General features: G+C 32.9%; 3 protein-coding genes across 3 annotated transcripts in view; 2 read left to right on the top strand and 1 right to left on the bottom strand.

Moving 5' to 3' along the window:
* The window catches only part of LOC123714963, a 175,332-nt gene that overhangs the window by 141,200 nt on the left and 8,026 nt on the right, over positions 1 to 26,106 (bottom strand). The window lies entirely within an intron of this gene.
* Positions 5,114 to 6,859, top strand: LOC123714964. Its single transcript, XM_045669678.1, has 2 exons — positions 5,114 to 5,963; positions 6,401 to 6,859. The coding sequence occupies exons 1-2, from the start codon at positions 5,136 to 5,138 to the stop codon at positions 6,821 to 6,823; spliced, it is 1,251 nt and encodes a 416-aa protein (XP_045525634.1). The 5' UTR covers positions 5,114 to 5,135; the 3' UTR covers positions 6,824 to 6,859.
* LOC123714965 lies at positions 8,443 to 11,984 on the top strand. The gene is made up of 2 exons (XM_045669679.1): positions 8,443 to 9,345; positions 11,529 to 11,984. Exons 1-2 carry the CDS (start codon positions 8,581 to 8,583, stop codon positions 11,937 to 11,939), a joined length of 1,176 nt encoding a protein of 391 aa, XP_045525635.1. The 5' UTR covers positions 8,443 to 8,580; the 3' UTR covers positions 11,940 to 11,984.

The raw sequence follows: 26,106 nt of genomic DNA on the forward strand, positions 1-26,106 counted from the left end.
GTATCAATACGGCGAATATTCCGGGGATTAACAATACGAGTGAGTTTTAAATGCGAACATGGCAAGAAAATTTATTGATCGGGGTTTGAATTTACGACTTTTCTTTGAGGCCTTTTAGAGTCGGTTTTGAATGTGAACATAATATTTAGTGCTTCTTGTGAACAGGCAAAGCGTGAATCTCTGTAGAATAATTATGTGAAAAATAAATGAAAATCAAAGAAATTCTTCATACGTCTTAATGAATAAGTATTGAAGAATCGCAAGGCAAAACAAGTATTTTGTGAGGCTCAAACATTTAAACACGGCCTCCGCCGAGCGCAAAAGTAATCTTTTAGTATCTATCGTAGAAAATATTTTTGAAGGCTGTATGGAAAACATGTTTGCGAAGGCTGATTGATTAATACTCGGAGATGTATCACTACGCCTCGGATTTTGTTTTTTACAATATTAAAGATTATTTAGAATGTTCGGGCACCTAACCAGATATCCTCTGCATGTCTGTATGAAGACAGGTGTTAGGTATATCCCATTGATTGCTTTTGCGACAAGAAGACGATGACGGTCTTCAGTGATTACCAACCCGATACAGTTATTGTTTTTTTAATAGGCGGGACGCCCATAAATACCCGTTTTAGAGGGTGCGTTGCCGGTCTTTTAGAGAGGAGTATGCTCTCTTTTTAAACAATTAACAATTTGAGGTCGTTTATCCAAGGTAATACCTCAACCAGGAGTCGATTACACAGTTCGGTAGTTTTTAAATGAATACCTAGTGAAGCAGAAGATGGTAGACTTTCATCCATCAAGGTGATGCGGATGAAATTTGCTCGCACGGTGATGATACGAGGCATTTGCGTATCTAGTCAAGGAAGCGATTGAACTCTTCATATGTAAAGAAATTTCTTAAATTATATTTTATGATCATCAATTCGATTTCGAACTTACGCACGCTACATTGCTGCAAATAAATAAAAATATTTTGGTCACAGTGTTACTAAATAAAATTAAAGGCAACTAGTCCTTATGAAACATATTTCTTTTTATTTATTTTTTACGATGCAATATTGTACGTACTTTTCATACGACAAAATGTAGCTTAAAGTTCTAATACCAGACTGTGAACAATCCATATATGCTCTATAATACTGCCTTAAGCAATGACAAGTCACGGAACCATAGAATATGGTAACAAGTTCTCCGAATGGGAGCTAATTGACTGTTCAACGCTGGCTGGCCTGGCTCTGACCTTTATACAAATCGATTTTAATCCAAGACATACATCTTTGATCGCACAGACTGAATTAAATGTCCAAGTTTGTTTATTATAATAAAGTATTCAATTCTACTCATAGGTTTAAAATAATTTAAACGTCATAAACGAGTTTATGAAGTCAGTTAAAGCGGTATAAAAATTCATCTCATTTTACTGGACTTGTGTTTAATTAACACAATTGTACTCAAACTTTTGAAATAAAAAAAAGGTTTTGTGTTATATAAAGTGTGACCACAGGGTAAATACAGTTAAGACTATAATTTTCTACGCATTATCTATATAAAAAGTTACACATATGTCGCTCAAATATTTTTTTTTATACAACAGAGGGCAAACGGGCTTACCTGATGTACAGATGCTCATATATACAGCCCATGGACACTCACAGTGATAGAGGGCTCGCGAGTGCGTTACCGGCCTTTAATAAAGCAGTCAAATCTCAAATAAATGGAGTCACTTATTGGTAAGTTACATGACTGACTATTTATTCATTGTCAGTCATGTAATTTTTAAGCTTTCAATCAAACAAGCGTTCTAAGCCTCGAAATATAGGGGAGCTGCCTGCCTCAACCTTGTCACTTAGTGAAATAAAACATTCTAACAAATTGAAATATCAATTATATAAGAGTCTTAAGTTTTATGAGCCTTAGATTCAATTTAGTTGAAACAATTTGTATTAAACGGTTACGGCACGGTTTTGTATCGGGTAAGAGCGAAATGTCCCCTAACGTTTGCGAGCGGCCGCGGTCGATCCGACCAAGGTCGAGGTAGCGATGCGAGGCGGTCCTCTGCCACACCGTAATGTCTCGATGAAAAAACGTCGTGACCATTAATGGTTTCTTTTGTTTTAAAAAAATATTTCAATATTCAAACGCTCTTATTATAGATGTCCCTGTTCCTTAAGACCTCCGTAGTCACAGGTCCAACGTAAGAATGAATAGTGAATCATATTACAATAGTACAAATAAATACTCTGGAAATATATTTTGCACGATAATATCTAGTTTATATTTAATGTCAAACATTGTGTTACACGTCAAACAAGATAATTTGGTAAATCAAATGTAAATAATAAGACAATGTTATTGAGCAACATAAATACTTTTACTGATAAATTTGACGTTTAATAAAAATAGTGGGACTGACTATTTGTCTATAAGAGACGTAATAAAATAACTTTTAATTATCTGAATGGATAACTGTTGACGTAAGGGAAGAATGCTGCTTCATCTGTGAGCCGATCTTGATCATCTAACTTTCGATACTTCAATAGTAATACAACGATTCGTCTGTTATATTTGTCCCATATAAAAAATATGACTATTCGGAAGCACAGGATGAATTCTGACATTTTAAAATTAACACCATAATCATTTTGATCTTGTGGAACATATTAAAAAAGTAAACCTAACTTTGTCCATAAAGTTACAAGACGAATTCAAATAAGATTCATTACGACACTCAATATTAGTAGTTGTTTTCCAAATCCCTTATTTAGGAGTTCACCACACTAAACAATTACGCCAATTACCACTAAGTATAGTATAGTACTATACTGTTATAGAGACAAGTAATAACGTACTTTCTTCGATATCATTCATAGTCTCTTTGGTAATGATGAAGACTTCATCACCGCCGAGATAGGGTTTAAAATTGTTTGAAAATAATTTTTTAACGTGATTTTTGCTTTTTTTCTTAGGACAAAAAAGGTTTTATTTACAAATGCTCAATGATACTGGCCACCAACTTTTAAATAATCAATTATTTGTATCTTGATCGAGATTCTTTTTTTTTCTTAAAGGTGTAACACAGATAAGAAAGTGCTTTCCAAACATTGGGTGTATTAGCCACACTTGCACCGCCTCCGTTGGAATCGGTAATTCTCTCTCATTGATGTACAAAGTACTATTCTATTTTATCCCAAAAAACATCCGTTCGTATCGGTGTGATCGGAGCCCACTTTATAGATGAAACAAGTCTATTGTCTCTTAGCGAATGTACTATTTTATTTCACCCTGGTTGGGAACAAAAAAAAATTATAATATGTTCAGAAACATTTCTTTTATAATGAACACTTTGGCATTTTGATTATAAGTGAAAAGTTTGCGGGTAATAACTACAAATACCAGATTATGAACAGATATTGTAAAAGGATTTTAAAGGTAGTGTTATTAGCAGGAAATTTAATCCTATATGTGATTTTGAGTTGTTTGATGTTAGACCCAGTAAATTAATTAAATATAATATATATACAATTCTTAGGTTGCACTTTCGACCGTAGCAGTGTAACATAAGATTATTCCTAAGTGTATACATATTTCTCGTACGGTCTGGCAGACATGTCAAGGACCCAAATATGTGTGTCATATAAAAGGCACCTACTCGAATTAAAATATAAAAATAAAAATCAAAAAATAATTATCATTGAGTGACGTAGAAATTTGACTGCTCCATGCCATATTAAGCAATATATACTTTAATTATGTTGGTTGCCGCGGGAGGTCTCAAAAAAAATCAAGTTCTATAAAAATTAAAGTAATTAAAATAAAACTGGTAATATAATAACAAAGCGTGACAGGTCGATGCTGCGCACGTTTGGTGTCACATGTCTCGATTATAGCTAAATTCTAAGTAAGTTATGCTAAAGTGTTCCACGGTCTTCATTACACACAGTGTGCACATTCTGACACCGTAGAACCAATTGTACTTAAAATTACTAGGGCTATGCATAATGTCTAATAATTAATAATGTAATTTATTACTAACCACTTTAATTACAATGATACACAGATGTAACAATACTCGGAATCAGGTAAGATTATGATTATGAAAAGACATCTGATTTAGTGTTCAAATTACAGACAGTCCTAATAATATTACATTAATGGCTGGCAACAATGTTCGCGGTGTAGGAAGCCAATATACCTACAAAATATTTGTAGGTTATAAAGATTCGTGTGAACAAGATAAATGATAAATCAAATTGTCATATCACAATGACAATGATGTTCTATTTACAAACAAAAGTAAATAAATATATATAGTTGTGCAATTTTATGTATCTAAGATATTGAGCTAGCAAAATAAAATTATATAAATATAGTTATCTCATTACCACCATCGAATTTATTTAAAAACTAGCGTATTGTCCCGTGTTCACGCAGTGAACTATTACTCTGGTATCCTGTGGCATTTTATTGGTGAAAGGATTTTTTAATTCGCCCCTTTAGAGATAATCGTTACAAACATACAAAACTACAAATATTTCTTCTATGAAATATTAGAGTTATGACTTACGACTAATAATAATAATCCATCATATGGGTCTTGGTCTCAGGTAACATTAAGTGACCAGCCTTCTGTGCCTAACACGGGTTTTCTACTGTATTGGGAGACAATGCTGGTTTCCACTATGTTTACCATCACCAGCAAGTGTCAATTACTTTACTACATTACTGTACTTACTAATTTAATATAAAAGAAAATGTTAGTCCTAGTATATGCAATGCGTGATTGAAAAACAGTCAATGAATTCGCGGATGATTTTCAAACTTTAGAAAGTCTTGCAAGGTATTGTATACCAACAAATAATGTACCTATAAAAAAGTGTTGATAGAATAAAATTTTACTAATTAGTACTAACAAAGATTTTTTATCTACTAGATAAATAGTTGTTTTTGAAAAAGTAGATGGAAAGCCCTCTTCAAATTAACAATTAAGTATATATTCAACATTGTGTGAGATAATGAATTAAACAAATATTTAGTAAAACAATGTAAACCACGAGTTATCTCTGAATATTACATATATATTCAGTTGCACCTTATGGTTAAATAATTTCTGGTTGTATCTTTGATAAGTCAAAATGCAAGTTGAAGAACTAACATACAATGTTGAAAAATTTAACGGTCAGAATAAAATAACTAACAAACCTGAAGACAACCTCTACTCTTGCGTTAAAAATGCTATAAAAAAAATTATAGAAGATGTTGAGTTCACAAAATACAAAGTGAAAATAAGAGCTCTTGAACCTGACGGTGGCAATTATTTAGCGAACTTATATGAAATTGATATCTTAGATGAGGCTCCAAATGGTAAAAAGAAAATAAATTTGTTTGTAAAACAAACTGTATGTGCTGACAATTTATACGGTTTTATCGATATTGAGGACGCTTACTTGAAAGAAGTCTTCTTCTATACAGATGTTTCGGTTATTTTGGATAAGCTACAAAATGAAGCTAACATCCCATCAAATGAAAGATTCAGAAATGTTAAATGTTGGCCGGAATCCGGTGTGGAAGCAATTATTATGGAAAATCTGGCCAAGCAAGGATTTAAAACACCATGCCGGAAGGAGATCACAGATCTTAAATTTGCTCAGTTATCAATTCAGCAGATCGCAAGATTTCATTCACTAAGTTTTGTTATACAGAAGAAGATGCCGGAATACTTTGAAAAGAAAATACGAAACTTAAAATCTGTATTACATTTAAATGATAAATATATTGAAATTTGCACTAAATCTACTAAAGCGGCAATCAGTCACTATGATGAAGATATTAGAAAAGAAATTATGAACGACTTACCTGGTCTAATTGATACTTTTTTTAAGTATTTAAATGAAGCTGTTACTTCTGCAAATTGTCTTTGCCACGGCGATTATAGACTGAACAACATACTGGGTAAAGAAGAAGTAAGTGTGATCTAGAAGTTTTTAACCGTATTAGCTATAACTGTCACGAATGTGCTAATTTTAGGGATTTTTTACTACAGACATCACAGAAATCATCAACATTCTATTGGGGAAGACACATTTAAGTTTCGCGGGAACAATGGATTTTCCATTTATATACAACTTGTTCAATGGATATAATCGCGAATTTACTATATAACACGTATGCATTATGTTTAATTAAATTGTATAAATTTTTTCGTTTATATCCATTAAATAACGTTTATGAAATTTCTGAGTGATGCATAGACATTTTTAAAGGACCTTATCAGCTTATATCACATCTGTATCAGTAATTATTTTACTTAGAGTCAAATTAATAAATTCAAAAAACAAAAAGCACTGAGGCACTAAATGGTATTGACAATAAGCCCTAATATATTACATTGTACTTTTAGGACGGAGAAACAACAGAAGTTCTAGCAATTGACTACCAACTAATATTCTACGGTCCTCCTGTCACAGATATAATTTACTTTATGTACACTTCCGGTCACACACAATTCAGAGAAAACCATGAAAGAGATCTAAAAGATCTATATCGTGATACGATGAAGGATTCTCTAAAGCATTACGACATAGATATAGAAGACGTCTTTCCTACAAAAGTTTTTGAGAAAGATTATGAATTTATGCGAGACTTTGGATTTTTTTGTTCATTTGTTTTTATACCGATATTTTATTCTGAATCTATTGTGCTAGAACCCGGCTCTGATCTGTTAAAACAAGACATTTGTGTTGATAAAAGTTTTCCAGAAAGGATGGCGGGTTTATATGACGAGTATAAACGATTCAAAAATCAAAAATATAATAAGAACTAATAGCTTATGATACAGAAATATATATTTGATAAATAAGCCGTGATTTTATTTAAAAACTTTAGCTCACGCTTAACTAAAACTAGCTAGACATAATCAAATAAAGATCAAAATATTTTATCATGGATTTCGTTATATAAGTTCTGTTCACGATAAAGTTCTGTCGGAAGTAAAGGGGTGGGACCCTTTGCAATTTCATGAAATCAGAAGGTAGGCGATAAAAATACCGGTAAACTGTAAATGATTTAACGAAATGTCATTGACATGATCAGTTATCAAGAAGCTAAGTTTAAAAAATGAACTTCTTGCTTCTCAGAAGCCACTGAAATGAAAAAGCCGAGAAGCATACTTGCAGCATACTTTTTATTACAACAGACCGTAGCAAAATAAATCTTGATCTTATATCTTTAGTCGGAATTGTTGAACCCCAGGAGATTTGCTAAAAAAACACGTATTGTATTTCGATCGTTGCTAAATACGTAAACACGGTACCGCAGGTACACAAAGGGCAAAGCAATTCAATACTCCACGCCCCGAGGTAACACTGTCTAATAGATTTTACGACGTTTGCTTTGTGTAATACTCATCCTTTACCACTCCCAAAAAATTTAATTTGTTTTAATATATTTATACAGATGACTGAAGATACGTCTTTTGAAAGAATAATTTTGATTCAAACGTAAACACAAAATTACTAAAAAAAAGCGTACATTCTATATAAACAAATGATTTGAACCAACATTGGATCTGACTTAGGGAAGCCTAACAGAAACTATATTCCTAGCGCATAATATGCTATGCGCTATAGTATATAGTTTCTGAATTATCCATCTGTCTATTAAAGTACGATGAAAAATCATGCAATGCATTTCATGTATTCAAACTTAGGGTGAGAATTGATTGTTGAATAACATGTAATAACTATTATTTTCTTGCATAAAACCACTAAACTATCAGTACTTGCTAATACTATCACAGTGCTGCTAGGCTGAACAGCAGTGTTGGCCTAGCCCCTTGACCGTCGGACACTCGTCTCTGAGGTCGAAGTTTCGAACCCCGCCTAACCAGCAATGGACTTTGGCTTCTTTGTAAGTAATTAACTCGTACGCTCGCTCGTATGGTAAAAACAAAGTGAAGAACCTGGTATTAGACCTAAATATTCAAATGTCAGACACAGAGGGCTGGCCTATCAAGAAAAAAATTATCGCTAATCAAACATCTGAGGCCATGAGCAAGGATTGTAGCGCCACTGTTATTTTCTAGTATTACTTCCTTAATATAACAATAGTATTTATTTATTTTTTAATAAAATATAAGAAAACAATCAGTTTTGTCGAAAACGACTTAATTCAAGAATCGCACTCAGTTATATCATATACGTAAAATTAAAATTGAAATCCGCAACAAAATTTCATGTTAACGGAATGTTTGTATTCCAACTCTAGCTCATGTCAAATATGCAGTCAGAACCTGTTTGTAGTAATCTGTGCATATGAACAACAAGAACTAAAATGGCGTTGGAAACTACATTTTATTTTCTTAGCCATACGTGTTATTTTACGATAACTTAAAATTATCAGTTAAACAGAGGTTAGTGACGCGCGTCAGTTGTTTCCCACGTGATTGGCGTGGCGTACTCGTTTATCAGAGATATTCCTGATAAATATTTACCTACATTACCGTTGCCACGAGTGTTAAAATAAGTTTGATAATAATTAATTCAAAGTAAACAGTGTCAAAAAGATTGTGTGTTCCAAATTATGGAAAATAAAAAGAAAACTTTGGACGACCTGCCTACAAACGTAAAACAGTGTATAAACAACGTTATTGAAGCGGAAAGACATGCCAAATACGATGTTTATGTGAGGAATATTTCTACTTGCGGTAATAACTTTATGGGTGAATTATTTGAGATTGATGTGACAAGCGCTGATAAAGAAACAAATATATTTGTTAAAAAAATTATAAATAACGAAGACTTTAAAGTGTATTCTATAGCGGAAGTTTATGAAAAGGAAGCATTTATTTACAATGAACTTAGTGATATTTATAGAGAAATTCAAAAATATAGCAAAATCCCATCGGATATTGAATTTAAATTCCCCAAAAGTTACAAAGAGACAAATGTAAACGCAATCATTTTGGAAAATATAATAAAACGAGGTTATAAACAGAAAGACAGATTTGACCTGACTACGCTTGACTTTGGAGAAATGTCTTTAAGGGAACTTGCAAAATTCCATGCCTTGTCATTTGTTTTGGAGAAACAAAGACCTGAATACTTTGAGAGTAAAATAAGGACCATTAAACAATCGTTTGTTTATGACGAATACTGGAACGTATTAGTTAAGAAAATGTGTGAAGTGTCTATTGCTCAGTTAAAAGAAAGCGATAAAGAACGAGTCAGGCAGTTTATTACACTTTCCTCAGTTAAGTATCCACAGTATATGACAGGTGGAAGTTGTTCTATCAAATGCTTATGTCATGGAGATTATAAAATGAATAATGTTATGATTAAGGAAGAGGTAAGTTCGTTAATATACCTACTGAATTTGCAGACAAGATTTCTATGAAGCTCGAAGTTCGAATTTATTTATGTATTAAGGTTTACCACATTATATATAATGCTATATCTACAGTATATATGACAATTATAGTAAACATACATGTTACAAAAAAATAAAAGGTTAACACAATTTTACATTTTATTAGTTATTTTTTGCTTATTATTATATATATTGGTTAAGGTATAAGATTTTAACAGTGTTTTTTTTGATCAGGCTACTGCGAAAAGTATTTCAATCAGTAAGCTTACTACTTCACTTCATTAGTGATTTCAAACTAAATATTAGGTTTTCGTAACACGTAAAGTTTGCGACAGCGCAGCGCTGTGCATTTTAAAAGAACTACATCAAAATTCGGATCCGTCTTTAGGGTTTTATTTGGAAGACGTTAATTAACAGTAAGTTTCATTCATATAAATCAGGACTCCATACAGCATAACGCATTAGAAGATGTTAAAAATTACTCAAATAATATAAAAGATTCGGAAAAGGATGACCATTTATGAGTTGTCTTTTGTCACAAAAATTTCTCAAGATATCATCAGGACATGTAATCAGTGGCGTAGTGACGACCCAACTTTTTCTCTGAGTTCAGTGAACGCTTCAGAAGTTTTCATTGCAAAACAATACTTTTATAACCCCAACTTTGACTTGTTTGCGAGTTGACGACGTCTTAAGATTCTTTTCATAGCTTTTTCAAAGGAAAAAATGTGATTTTTCTTAATGCATGGAAGTTTTTGTTAGCTACAAACATGAGGCTACAAAATAGATTAGTGATAGATAGGTGATTGGTTGCTCGATACTCGCAGACCAGTAACAGAATTATCACTTATTCAGTGATAATTTAAAACTCTCGTTAATCGTAAGTTAACCAATAAAGCTTTTTGGATTGATTTTCGCCACTTCAAACAATTTATGTTACTCAAAACGATTAAAAAGAGTGGCGTAGAGATCTTGCCAGTTCCTACGCAATTGATTAGCGAACGGACTACCGTTACACTACACACACGTATTTAAATTTGGAATCAATTTAACATATTTTCGTTTGACGTTTATAATTGTACGTTTGTAATAAATTAATTTCAGTTCGAGTCAAGAAATAGAAAATTTTCTGTTGAGACCAAATAAATTCCCTAAAATAGTTAAGATAATAATTTTAACACAGTCCTAATGTCATTTCACCTCTAAACAATTTTGTCTAACATCGTTGTTTTTTAGATTTCAAATTTGAATTATTGCTTCTCTTGAGGCCCAAAAATAATAATTAAAAAACTGTGATAAATTGGATTGAAATAAACTATTGTTGGAAAATCCAATTATCGACGAGCAAACACAACTGATGAATTTGCTCAAATAGTATTGTTCCAAACCGGTGACGATATAACGCACTAATGGAGCAAATACAATGCAAAACGAAAACAAGTACAAGGCTTTTTTGATAAGATTGAATTTTAGATGAGGTTAAATAATATTTTGGTTTATGTGAGAACATTAATCACTTCTTTAATCATAAATTTATTAACTTAAAATAATTTTATAATTTTTGTTTAAACAACTCGTTTTGCGTTTCTTTTTCTTTAGAAATTTTAATATAAAAGATATACGACAATGTGATCTTTGTTTTAATGTGCTGTTTACATGATTTCTGACGCATAAATATTATAGTTAAATAAAATAACAACATAATAGTAATTATAATAATAATCAGTCTTACAGTGCTTTGAAAAAAACTGTTTTATGTTCTTCATCATAGTTCTATTAAGTAAAATTTAATTAAAGAAATAATCTTTCAACAAAAATCGGTATATGCATATACAGATTGATAATATCTTCTTAATAACGCTTTTACATTATACTCGTACTACCTAATCCAAACTAACTTTATCACGTCAAAATTTATTCGCTACCTGACTTTTCTTATCTGGAAACAAAAGACATTGTTTTAATACTTGTCATAATAATTAACACTTAATGAATAATTGACAACATGAAATTTATCGTCTTATAACTCAATTAAACAATAATAATAACATAACTAAACCCATCACATCCCGGATAGAAACGTGTAATTAATAACGAATAAAATCTTGGGCGATAATAATGCAACACAATATCTGAATTTCACCATTATATATTTGTTTCAGAATGGAAAATTCATTGACGTCCTACCAATCGATTACCAGCAAATATATTATGGGAATCCAATCATCGATCTTATTTACTTTATATACGCATCAAGCGACAGGCCTTTCAGAAAGCAACACCTCCATCACCTGAAAGATTTCTATTATAGCGCCTTCAGCGAATACCTTAGCAATTTCGACATGACTGTACAAAATGTTTACCCAAAGGAAGAATTCGACAAATGTTTCAAAGAGTGCTTAGACTATGCTTTGATGTTTTCTTTGTATTTTTATCCGTTTTTCTATATATCAGAGGACGATACACACGATGGAAATGACGATTTAATGGACGTCACGATAAGAGTGGATAAAATAATGAGAGACAGGATTCAAGATGTTGTGGACGACTTCGTTGAGCTAGGAATAATTTAGAATTATTAAATTTCACAGTCGTTACATTTAAAGAGTAAAAATTATTAATAAAAAATATTGTGTTTTAGTTATTTCATTCAGTTTTAATAAGATTAAAATATAAAATAGTTATATTTTTTTAAAGTATAAATTATGGCAAATAATACCCTTTACATCGCAATATTAATATTTATTTTAAGCGTAAAATCTGAATTCTAAATAAATTGTTTATAACCAAGACTTTCATATATGCTTAATATTAATAGTGTTTTTAATAATTACTGCTTTTTAAAGGTTAACAAAATTATAATACTTGAAACAGATCAAATGTAAGCGCACGTTGGTAGCTGGTTCTACATAGCGGTGGTGCGCGGCAAAAACTGCCATAGAAAACGCTCAGTAATGGAACGACGGACGTCGAGCTGTTACGGATGGAGTTCCCATAATGAAACTCAGCTGCATGTATTAATGCGAACTACTTCTCTGAACACTATCCATGTTAAATGCGGTCGAAGACATAGAGTGAACCCACATCTCTACGCACCGCCAAACGATGAAGCCGTACGGAAAGTGACTGGTCGTCGACGATTCGAATTGCTCATCGTTGAATACGGTAAGTGGAAGGATCTGGATCTGATAGGAAGCTCCCGCCCAGAGGTGAGAACAGTACTCCATGTAAGGCCGAATTTGCGCTTTATAGAGTTGCAAGCGGTGGCCCGGAGTAAAGTACTATCACATCTTGCTGAGCACACCAAGCTTTTTGGACGCTAAGGAGGCATTCCCTTCCAAATAGAACTCGTAAAAGAGTTTGGACTTCAGACACAATATTGTTCCGGTACTCATCGACTATAGCCCAAGAAATACCTAACCGGCCAGTTTAAAAAGTATCCCCAGTGATGTCGTCCGCATTGCAATGAATGTTGCAACATATCATTGATATGCAGAATAAAACAGGTTCGGAGATAGGACACAAAACGTGAAGGCTGGGGTCGGAACATGCTCCGTCGATGACGATCTTGATGCTTCGATCAGTGAGAAACCTAGAGATCCAATTGTATAATTTATCGGGGAGCTTCGAGGGCAGTGCTCTGTGCCACATCCAATCGAAGGCTTTCGCTATGTCCAAGTTTAACGCCACTTCTCCTTGTATGAGTCAAAGTCATAAAAAAATTATGTGAGGCAACATGGTGATTAAAAAGAGAGGCGGAGAGTTTCTTGCCAGTTCTTCTTGCCCGCTCTTGCAAACTGCTAGTAAAAGTAAATTTAGATTCAAAATATCATGTCTGTTGGCGTTCATAAGTGTACATGGCTATTTATATGAATAAGACTTTGAGTTTGAATAATGCCTGATTCATGAGTACCCTTCATGTAAGTTGTTGTCATTTAAAAATAATAAGATGAAGCAGACAGCAGAGATGACAATGTAGGACGATACGAAGAGATAGTAAAACGAATGACGAAACGACTGTGCGATTCGTTTTATTGTGATTGGTCCACTGCCATTCCACTCTTTGGGCATTTTATATTCTGCCATGAAAGTAACGCAACTTCTCCTTGTTTTGCAATAAATACACTTGGCCTAGTGGCTTAAATTTGCGACTCTCCCGACCCACGGTTTGAGCCCCGGCTGTGCTCCATTGGACTTACAGTTTATATACGCAACTAACACTTGTTCGTCCGGTATAAAACGTCGTATGGAACCAGCATTTCTCTACTCTCTTACCAACTTGAAATAAACATGATTAAAAAAACGGATATAATGAGCCTAAGACCAATAAACAGTTGTAGCGCCACTGAATAATTATTGTTATTTATCTTATAGTTTTTCGCACCTCCACTAAATTTTACGACAAATATCATGTCAGTGTTAGCTAATACTTCCTTAGTGAGTATAAGTGTCTGTTATTTAGCTTCGACTTGACTCGAATAAGAAACGTTAACACCACAGAAAACTAGTAACTATAAATCTAGACAGTAAAAGATAGTTTACGACTTTAAACAACAATTTAAGTACCAACACAGTGCTCACTTCTGCAATAAACGTCAGTTGCCGTATTCATAGCATTATCGAATTTGCAATATAGAGCATCGTGAAGAAATATTGCCAGCAAGGAAGATTGTGCCAACATTTTACCGCTTTGAATATAAACTATACGCCTGTTATTCGCTCGCAAAATGGATTTACAAAGTATTCATTTTGATCTACCTTAGTTTCGATAACATGGGCTTGAGTGTTGTGCTAAAAGCGGGTAGGTCATTTATCCGTATTTTAAGTAAAGCACTCAACTGTCTCGGTTTGTCACCCAATTAGCCTGGATGAGGCTAAAGAAATAATAAGAGGATAAGAAGGATAAAAAAGTAATAATACTTTTGTTGTTGTTGTATGTTGTAATACGTTTTTAATATAATTAATATCGACACCGCAATATAATTCATTTATTAATTTAAAAGTTCTCAAACAACGTGTATGCATAAAATTATACAAGAAAATATGACATCAAACTTTACACACATATCTACATACGTATATATATAAAGGGAAAACAATAATACCTAAAACTAAATAGAAACTTAAACCTCATACACAGTTACGTATATCAATACCTATCTCTAATTATTGATATAACTGGCGGACCTGACAGACGTTGTTCTGTCTTAACTATAAATATTAATTTCGAATTGGTATAATAACTAAAAAATATTTCAGAAACAAAGTGTTTATTATTCTAATGCCTAATTATAAACAACATTGTTTGTTTTTCTGTCGCGTATATAAATAGTTTTGTTGGTATCCCGAAACGGGAACAGGCGACATATAACTGGCCACGTGAAAAACATTGATTATCACGGATTAATGCCACAAACAATTAGCGACTGTAATTATTTTGTATGTATTTTATCAATATAATAAAACGGATCGAAGTATTTTTTTTAAACGATATTCATTTTTCTTACATCATGTTTGACTATATTTGCGGCACGCATTCTATCAATGTTATGTCAAACGCTATAAGATTACATGAACAAAGTTTGAATTGTAAAGGCGCTATTTGCTGAAAAATAAATTTAAAGAAAAGTATTCTTAAATTTTTCTCTAAATTTCCTTATCTTTTTCTATCATAACCTTCTCCTGACAATAACAAATATAACAAATATTTAGCGAAATCGGTCCAGCTGTTCACGCGTGATGCCGTGACAAGGCAAATAGGGATTCCTTTTTAAACATATAGATTAGAGATGGGTATTGATAGGCAACGTTTACTGTTTTTTCTATATTTTTCATCAACTGCCTGAGGGAATTAAAGGGAAAGGGGTTAATTAATTTATGGACTATTTTTATTAATGGTAAAATTCACCTTCAATAAAAAGCACAAAGAATACGTTAAGAAACGTACGGGCCAATTGGCCCGTACGTTTCTTAACGCAAATATAGCTTAATAAAGCATGCGTCCAATTGGACGCATGCTTTATGTTGGAAGTTAATACAACAGTATGAGTAATTTTTGGTGAATTGAAAATGTTGAATAAAATCCGCTAAATCCTTCAACATAGCCATCCATGCTATCAGCACTATATCTAGAAGAGTCTAAAACGAGTGGTTTGCATGTGCAAAGCAGTTTCAAGCCATGATACTCGGAACACTGCGTGCTGTTTCTTTGTTAATGATCCATTACAGGAAAATTGTTTCAAACTAGAAAATATGCTTTTAAAGTTGAATGCACGTTGAATTTACGGTTCACGGTGTAATTTCACGATGGTTAGATCTTATAGAATGAAGTTTCGCAAGCGTCTGTTTTATAGTTTTTTTATTAATGAGTGATCAGCCTTTGGTGAAGGAGGTGGAGAGGGCCCGCGAATGTAAAGTGGGAACAAACCGTGATCCATGTGGTATCAAATTATTTTAGTATTATTATTATTTTCTTATGTAGCCAAGTTCACATTTCAAGGATCGTCATGCTCGCTTAAATGTCATTGCCTGTGGTGGCGTCCATACGTCGGGTTGTCGCTCCCCCTAAAATATGCCGAGGGGGCCGATGGTTGGCCATACGTGATACTCGTGAAGCGGTGCTACTTGTGGCGACTGGTTGTACTTGAATTCGTGTATGCGGTGATGTTAGTTATTTCGACTATGTATTTGCGTGTTGATCCCACGATAATGTAAGTGCGTGTTCCTATTTCGCCATGCCTCCTGCTGGCGCAGGATCTTTGAGAATCTGAGACAAATTTAAATTATGTCATGTGTAACATGGTGTAATAGTTGCAGCTCCTTACAAACGTTGTGTAATACAAAAAAAAACTTGGCGATCAAAAAGAGTGGCGGAGAGTTTATTGCCAGTTCTTCTCTTCCGTTCTACGCCCTTGATTTGACAACTGGCAGTAAATGTAAAATTTGAAGTATTTAGTGTATATTACTTTTTTATTGACTTCATCAGTGTACATTACGTTACCTATATGAATAAATTATTTTTGACTTTGACCAACACTCTATTACGAAAGACGGCGGAAGGAAGGCGTGTAATCTCCCCTAGAAAAAGACTTCCGGGTTTATAAGATATGCCGGTTTCATATGATAAATACATTACTGCCCAACTGTGGTTCAAATCCACGACGTCAGGGTTGAGAATCGCACACTAAGCTGCACTACTATGTGTATCGATAGAAATCACAATAGTATTAATATAACTTAAATAAACATAATATATTTAACCAGAACACGTACAGAAGCCATCGTTCACGATAAGAGCATAAATTGTGATTATTGTTCACTTTAATTACCCCTACAAATGAGCCTCGTAATTATTCGCTTATTACTGTCAGTTTCTATCTATACTTATAAAACCCAAGAGTTTATAGGCAAATGCAAGTCACAAATCCGATATTTTAGGTATTGTAAAGAAATTTAAATCAAGTTCGTGAGAGGGAGGTTCGTGTCATTGATCGCCGGATATTCTCTGCAACTCATTTAAGTTAAGCGACTTACGTAACACCTTTGCTTGTGTGCTTGCTAATACTTCGATTCCGAGGAAGTTTTAGTAAGCAATGAATAGATCAGTTTAGTTACAGTACGAGATTTTCATATGGCAATGTCAAGTATCACATGTGTTAGCGGTAGTTGATTTAGTTCTTAGGGTAGGAAATTAAACACTTCAATGATGACTTAATTCACTATAATTTACTTCACTGATTTTACGTGAACTATATAACTTCAAACTTGTACAAAGAAAAGGACCGTGCGCATGTGTCACAACCTCTTTTATAATCACAACACACACATTTCAATTCACTCAAAACTTACTTATTATATTCAGCCATCGCTTTTATTAGGATACTATTACTTCTGGAGATGACGTAAATTTGACATTACTTTATCACATAATTTGTCAAATACAAACTCATTGGTAACCGATCAAATTGATACAATAATTTCCTTACATTCAATTTAATTACAATATCTTATCAATTCTGTTGAACGATATTTTTATCATCAGACATAAATAAAAGTATTTCATATCCACTATTAAGACCAATAATAAAAAGAAAACTATTGTTAGTGTAAGTCAAGTATTGATTATGCACAGGGAATATATATATGTAGAAAAGTCATATGTAATTTTACTATAAACATACTACTTTTAATATAAAAATTATAACAGTCTTAACCTGCAAGCTAAATTGTCGACATAACATAACATCGAAGTTTCAGATTTGTTACTTAAATTGAGACTTATTCCGTTTTATGCTGTGCCAAAACGCAATCCTTTGTAATATAATAAACCCAAAGTGAATTACAGTCAAATACGACCCCAAAAAAAAAGCCATGAACGACTAGGCTCTGCTGAATGTTAACATACTGCAGAGTCCAATTCATCTGAAGTAAATCAAGTTTCTTTATGAGCAGTGCCAACTTTAAGTGCTGGGAGCAATATGTATGTAAAATTAGACTTCGGGAGGTTTACTAATTTCCCCTTAAAACCTAAACTTGCGAATGCTTGCTTCCTTTTTATTTTAAATCTCTAAGCAACACAAACAAAAAATAATAATAATAGTGATACCTCTTTTTGCAGTCTTATGGTGCCGTTGTCCTATAGGGTCATTTTTACAGGTCATTTTTATCACCTTTGCAACCCTTGCCCACTTAAAACCACAAGTACCATCAGCTTTCTAATAGTACCCTCTTGCAAGGTCCAGTGTAATGCAACACCCTTGACTGAAGTATTGTCCACTTATTAATTCGCGGTAGAGGGCAAAGTGTACAGCCTAAGACAGTAGGACAGTGCACAAATTACCAGGCCTTCAGTTCTGGATTTTTTTTGTTATTTGTTTTACCGTTTGATCTTCTTTCAGGCCGTATTACGGGTAAAAACCTGTCGCTTAGCTCTATCTTAATTTCTGTACATGCTTTAAAACCAATCGCTAAACTTATTTGAAGAACCCTAAGCTACAAATAAGTATCTATATTTTCATTCCATTTCCTTATTATTGTTAATCTTTAATTGGATTTACAAATGAACGACTATTCAACGGTCAATAGTAATAGCGATTCCACTGTTATCATTATCACTTCATTCATATTGACGTTTTTCTACTTTATGGACGTGTAATAACAAGTTCTATTAACGGTTGCCTATAATGAAAATAACTCCTAATTTTCAAAACCAGTAAAATCTTTGAGACACTTAAAATATTTTCATTTTCCTTTCGAGGTTCTAGACTTCAACTTTGATCTGAATCTTTCTTCAAAGGAACACTACGTTTGTCCAATCGATTTTAAGAAATATGTTGTACGTTTTGACTAACGATCTGCTAGTTGTCTCGCCACGGATTTAAATTTGTAGCCTCTCCGTGAGATATACGTAAACAATAATTTAGACCGTACACCGATGCTATTTTGCGTGAATGAAAATAATCGTGATATGCGTATGTCGTATAATGTCGTAGAGTCGTAATATCACTTAGTGACTTATTATAGACGACGTGATTGCGACGAGCACACATTCTTTGACAAATTGTCATAATTTTGTCCGGATTGAATTCTGGGACCAAGATCATATTTTAAAATTTAATTTAAATAGAAAATCTTAACAATAAATATTAGTTTCCATCCATACTTGCCGAAATAACAACACTAAATTCATATCTCGTATTCAAATTTCTCATCCACAAGACTTAAAAATCTTGATCGAAGTTCACACTTACTACAGTCTAACCCATTGCAACAACTTAAATAGATTCTACCTTCATTTAGTTTAATAAACTATAAAATTAATAAATGTCTAATGACAAACTACTTAACCAATTTCTTTTTGACACTGGAAGGAACTAGCGTCTAAGTTACAGGCTAGGCCTAATTTAAACGCTAGTGCTCATAGAAGCATATTATGTGTAAGGTTAACGAAAATGAATATTGTAGCTCAACGTTTCGTAGCCTATTGTATGTTTTCAACCTTTAAAGTGTAAGTACAAAATGTAATGTTTTTTTTGTCTAATAAAGTAATTGTAATATTTAAAAAAAAATGAATCAGCCGTTTGCTGTATTTTCACGGCTTGCATTATTCATGCAATCGTCGTTCGCGTGCCTTACTTTTGTGGCTAAATGCTGGGACTGCGTAGTCCTGTGATGGTAGTGCCGTGAGGCAACGCCTGCGTAATTATTCGATCTACTGCGGCTTTTGTGGTAAGGTTAACTTACGACTGCCCTTGAAAATTTCAATGTAATTTTCGTCTAACATAGTCATAATTTGATATTAATCTGACCTTGAAATCCTAAAAATGGTGAAAACTACTTACTGTTTAAAGTAGCTTATTATCCTAAGATTTTATAAAATTATAACAATTAATATTTAAAAAACCTATAAAAATATTCACCTCGCCTAAAAACCTCTAAAAATGGTAAAATTATTATTATAAAAAAAAATTAAAAGAAATAAGTCCTGTAAGAACCTTATTATAATATTAAACTGACTTAGGACTTCTAAAATAATAAAAATATTATAGATTTAATTAAGCTAAATTTTAAAATTAAAATTAATAATAACTTAAAATCAATTAATTCTGTAAAAAATAAACTTTATAACAATATTTAACTCACCTAAGAGGCTCTAAAATGGTAAAAAAAAATAATAAGTCCTGTAAGAACCTTATTATAATATTAAACTGACTTAGGACTTCTAAAAATAATAAAATTATTATACATTTAACTAAAGTCAGTTTAAAAGAATCGTTAAAAACATTAATAAGAAGAAGAAAAGAGAAGTAGAAAAAAACTTTATAAAAATATTATATATAACTCACCTAAGAAGTTCTAAAAATAATAAAATTATTATACATTTAATTAAAGTCAGTTTAAAAGAATCGTTAAAAACATTAATACATTAAAATCAATTATTTCTGTAGAAAAAAAAACTTTATAAAAATATTCAACTCACCTAAGAATCTCTAAAAATTGTGAAAATTATAAAAAGATACGAATACTATAAAACAAGATTTGTTTGCTTTTTTGAATAGGCCCCGAAACTGGATGGATTGACAGGATCAATTAGAATTAGAACCCTACGTTATCTCGGATGAACATGGGCTAAATAATATTTTTACGAATTACTATGGCATTCAGTTCACACCCAAGGCGTGAAAAATACTATATATTAGTTCACATAACGCCTTCATACAAATGGTAAGTATTATAAAAATATATAATGTAACAGCTCTTAAAAATAAAAAATAACGTAAAATGTTCTTTGCGTTCTAGAGCGTTAAAAGGAAATCGGACAATTCAAGATCATATCTACAATTAAACAAGAAATTGTACTAGTAATATGACTTCTTTTCTTTCATATATGTTAGGTAGGTATCAAGGCCTGCAGTTGGGAAGCTTTGATTTTTATCGATATAACTAATACGACAAGACAGGGCCGAGAGGTTATAATTGGAAAATGTTTAGAAATCCTAAACCATAGCACAGTTCCATGCTTCCTACGCAATAGCACAGTCTTCCGTTAATAAAGGAACAGAACTTTATACTAGTAAGCTACTTTTCATAGCATAACAAATGTATAGAGAAAACTTAAAATACGAAACCAACGTTACTTCGTTAAATAATTTCCTTCCTTAATATACTTCTGTACCACAAAGAACGGTTCTGTGGCCGTCGCTACACAATCTTATACTAGAATAATAAGTCCTGGGTACATACCTCGTTACAATATCTTCTTCTCAGGAAGAAGGGCACACAATATTATAAGACGTAAGGATTAGGAGAAATTCTATTAATTTTGGAACAAAGAGAGGTTAGACTGATGCTAATACCTTGCCTCACGATAGTTCTCAAAAACGCACCAAACACTCACTATACAATTCTAAATCGTGGACGTAGCTATTATCAATTATAATTAACAAAAAGATATATCAAAATAAAAATCTGTGTAACGTAGCCCGAGTAAATCTCAACAATGACTCAACTAACAAATGTGACGGTTGGCCGAGAAAAAATATTTGGGATCACCATCAAAAATTATTAAATTTAAATTATGTATTTCGAACAACTTCCATTGACCTATTTTACGGAATAGTGAAGTCATACAATTGAATGATTTATGTATTAATTTAGATAATATTGCGATAAATAGCTAAAAGTTAATTCCTTTGTTCACTTTTTATACATACGGGTAGATAAAAAAAAGATGGACAAATAACAAATTTACGTGCATAAAACGCTGTAAAACTTGTCTAACCTAACCTAACACTTAATTTACTCAAATGACGAACGATTTTGAATATTATAAAAAAAATAGTACCTACATCTTTAGGTTACAAAAATGAAAAAAAAATATTTCGCATACCTCGTGGGCGTAAATCCTTTACAACAAGGATATGATATACAGTCAGTTTCTTCGCTGCATCCCGTTCTTCTGAATTGTTAGCGGTAGTTGATTTAGTTCTTAGGGTAGGAAATTAAACACTTCAATGATGACTTAATTCACTATAATTTACTTCACTGATTTTACGTGAACTGTATAACTTCAAACTTGTACGAAGAAAAGGCCCGTGCGCATGTGTCACAACCTCTTTTATAATCACAACTCCCTCCTCCGACTTGACCATCCCACTTCGGGAAAATGGTCGAGTCAATTCGTAACAACTCGTAAACAACCGAACGAGTCAAATGAGTAACTATTGCACATGCGCACTTGTAACAAGATTCTTAAGAATATGTTTCATAAAAATGTTTAGAATTTAATTAAATTAATATTAGAAGCTAACACATGTCACATTAAAGATCTGTCAACCGTTGCTGAGATTATGTGATTATCTTCTTGAAATTTGTTTGTTTTTGTAAAAATGGCGAAAAAGGATCTTAAGCGAGAAATCTTATTCTAATTTTTTTGCAAATATCAAGATCATGTAATTCAATTTCTCACAAATAATTTTTATTTCCCTATTAGCCATGAGATTTCGGTAGGATTATACTTGTAATTTTTGTGTGTATTTTTACAAAATTCACTTGTTTTTCAAGGTAGGAAGTAATGTTAGTGGGAATATAAATTATGTAAATAATATCCCCGCCTATATAACGGATATTAACGCGGACTTTAGAATCATCCTGAACGGAGGAGATTTATATGATTCTATTCTAGTAATGATTATTAGCGTGAAACATTATAATTAATATTAATTTGATAACGTAATTATATATTTTATCGCTACAAATAATATAAAAATTGACTATAATGCCTAATAATGTATGCAACTTCTATGTAAAATTCCTTTTAAGACAGAATTTGCACGCCATTATATGTGGCAGAGGCAGGATATTATTATTATTTAATCTGAACTATTTGCCTTAAATGTGTCGCAATATGCTTCTTCTAATATAATATCTTTTTAAAAGTTAACATTAATATAAAATTATAGATAGTCAATTATTATAAATTGAAAAAGTCTAAAGTATTACGGCCCAACTAGCTATCTCATTTCAACGTAAACAAAGCGTTATTACCTTATAAATTTATTTTAATTAATAATGTTTCTAACCATTCATTCAACCCTACCTCGGTTGTATTAAGCACACTGCAGCACATTTCCTTACCGACCACACATAATATGCGGTCTCTACAACCATAATTATTTAAACCCTTGTTTTGCAGCTATTTGTTTTGCTTTGAAACGGTATTTTTATGAACAAAGTTTATATGCTCTTAAATAATGTATTACAATTTTGTGTACTATTATATATTCATTTTTTCGTACAAAATTACAGACATGACAGACACACTAAAACCCATGACATACCTATATCATTGGTCATCGCACATTGACACGAGGCATATGTGTGGCCCTGGGTTTCCGGAAGCTATATCCATGATCCTCCCTTTCCTTGGTTAAATATACGTACTATGCGCTGGTTCGGCTATAAGCAAATGTTCTGTATTACAGTCGTTGTACAATACCTCGGAATTGCTTTATTAATTTAAATAATCATCATAAGGGATTCCTATTTATGAAATAAATGAAGGAATAGAAGACAACCAATATAAGTATTTTCAAGCAAACGCTAAAAACTTAAACAAATGCAAGCTTTATCAAGTTATATAAAACCATATTGCGTTAAAAAATTGCAAAAATTGCAATTAGCACTAAAAGTAATTAAGCATTTAGTTGACAGAATTTAAAATGGCTTCATTAAAACCTCTTTGCAAGCGTAAAATAGAACTAATATTAAATGCAGCGCACCAAGTAAAAAGTACAAATAAGTCTTAGCCGGATTAAACTGGATCGAACGAGATCACACTCGCTAGAACCGCTTTTTCCACGTGAAATTGAATTGTCTCCTTTTTCCTTTTAAATAAAATTTTCCATCGTTTACATTTTCAATTTCTGTTTATTCTGCATATTAATGATATGTTGCAACTTAGCAACCTTCATTGCTATGCGGACGACAGCACTGGGGATACTTTTTACACGGGCCGGGCAGGTATTTCTCGGGCTGTTGTTGATGAGTGCCGGAACAAACTTGTGTCTGAAGTCGAAACTCTTTTACGTGGAGTCTCGGGCTGGGGTAGACTAAATCTAGTCCAATTTAACCCCAAGAAGACACAAGTCTGCGCGTTTTCCGCTAAAAAAACTCCCTTTGTCGCTACTCCCCTCTTTGAAGGCACTCTCCTTAAAGCCTCAGCTAACATCGGAATATTGGGCGTTGACATATCGAATAACGTCCAGTTTCGCGGTCATTTGGAAGGGAAGGCTAAATTAGCCTCCAAAAAGCTTGGTGTGCTCAGCAAGGCGAGACGGTACTTCACTCCGGGCCACCGCTTGCAACTCTATAAAGCGCAAATTCGGCCCCACATGGAATACTGTTCTCACCTCTGGGCGGGAGCTCCCCAGTACCAGCTCCTTCCACTTGACCGTATTCAACGAAGATCGGTTCGAATCGTCGACGACCAATCACTTTCCGTGCGGCTTGATCCCTTGGCGTTGCGTAGAGATGTTGGGTCCATCTGCATCTTCTACCGCATTTACCATGGGGAGTGTTCAGAAGAGTTGTTCGGTCTAATACCCGCAGCTGAGTTTCATTATCGGACGTCAAGGCAAAATACAAAATACCATCCGTATCACCTCGACGTCCGTCGTTCCACAACTGAGCGTTTTCTAAGGCAGTTTTTGCCGCGCACCACCACTATGTGGAACCAGCTGCCCACTAAAGTATTTCCGAACCAATTTGACTTAGGGTCCTTCAAGAAAAGAGCGTACCAATTCTTGAAAGGCCGGCAACGCACTTGCGAGCCTTCTGGCAATGTGAGTGTCCATGGGCGGCGGTATCGCTTCACATCAGGTGAGCCTCTTGCCCGTTTGCCTGCTATTACATTTAAAAAAATATATATTTATGAGTACTAAAACCTGACGACATACAGTTGCAAGTGAGACGAAGAGAGCTGGAAGAGTCGAAGTAAAATGTGAAAGATTATGACCGAACAAATTCAACCTTCATCGGTGTTACTGCGTACGCCCTCTGTGCCTTCCAAGGGTCATAGAATATTAAGATAAGTCAAGTAAGATCAAGTTAGTCTTTGATCGAAATATTTATAATTAAATGCAAACAAGAATACATATCTCTAAATTCAACAGCACCAAAATATATCACCTACTAACCTGTAAATGATGCGCTTATATCTTCAAATCAAGAGTAGCCTGGTTTGCACACAAACAACGATTAAAAGCTACGTAATACGATAAAGTAAAAATTGGATACTAAAACTGATTAAGAATTGTCTAAATAAAAGAATTAATATATAATATAATATACGAGAAAAATATAACAATGCGAGTTTTTAAATATAGTAATGGAAAAACATTATTACAGACAAAAGGTAATGTAAAAAGTAAATCTAAATTAAAGCTTTCACCTCATCAAAACATCAACCACAAGATTACTGTAAATAAGGAGACAAATAAACTATATCCATATTATTATAAATAATCTGATATATAACGTGCATAAATTCTTTTGTGTCTGATAATATATACACTCCCTTTGGCAAATGGCCCTTATCTATTATAATATATTACGAATAACTACGAGGGACAAGCATCAATTAATAATGATCAATATCTCGATTATTTGAAATCTCGTCCTCCATTAGTCTCCAGTGATCTCGAATTAACTGTTATTAGAGATCTAATCTATTGGAAACATCAAAGACAATTTTGTTGCAGTTATGAATCTATATGAATCTCTATTGCTCATTTATACAATATACATATATAAATGAATTAATGTTTATTTATCTCACTAAATGTAGGTGATACGATGTCATGTAGTAATTCTAATACACAATTATTATTATTTTGAATCCACGTTGTTGGAGCATTAGATAGAGAAATATGGGCGATGAATTGTATACATAGGAGTATGGAATAATAATTAATTACAAATATTTCAGAACATAATATTTGCTTGAATTAAGTAACAAGCTGTCGTCTATGTATACTCTTAGAAATAGAATGATATATTATATGATGCAGTATATTATTATGAAAAAATTATAAACAATTCCAGTTAAGTTATTTATTATTCTGTTGGGTTTCTTATAGTCAAATATGGTTTTCAGGCTTCCGGCGAAATCGCTCAATTGTACGGGTATATGCCTTTACGGTAGTAGCAATTTTTAAATGCACAAATAGAAAGAAAAATCGT

The sequence above is a fragment of the Pieris brassicae genome, chromosome 10 (genome assembly GCF_905147105.1).
Source record: "Pieris brassicae chromosome 10, ilPieBrab1.1, whole genome shotgun sequence".
In the NCBI taxonomy this organism is placed as follows: domain Eukaryota; kingdom Metazoa; phylum Arthropoda; class Insecta; order Lepidoptera; family Pieridae; genus Pieris; species Pieris brassicae.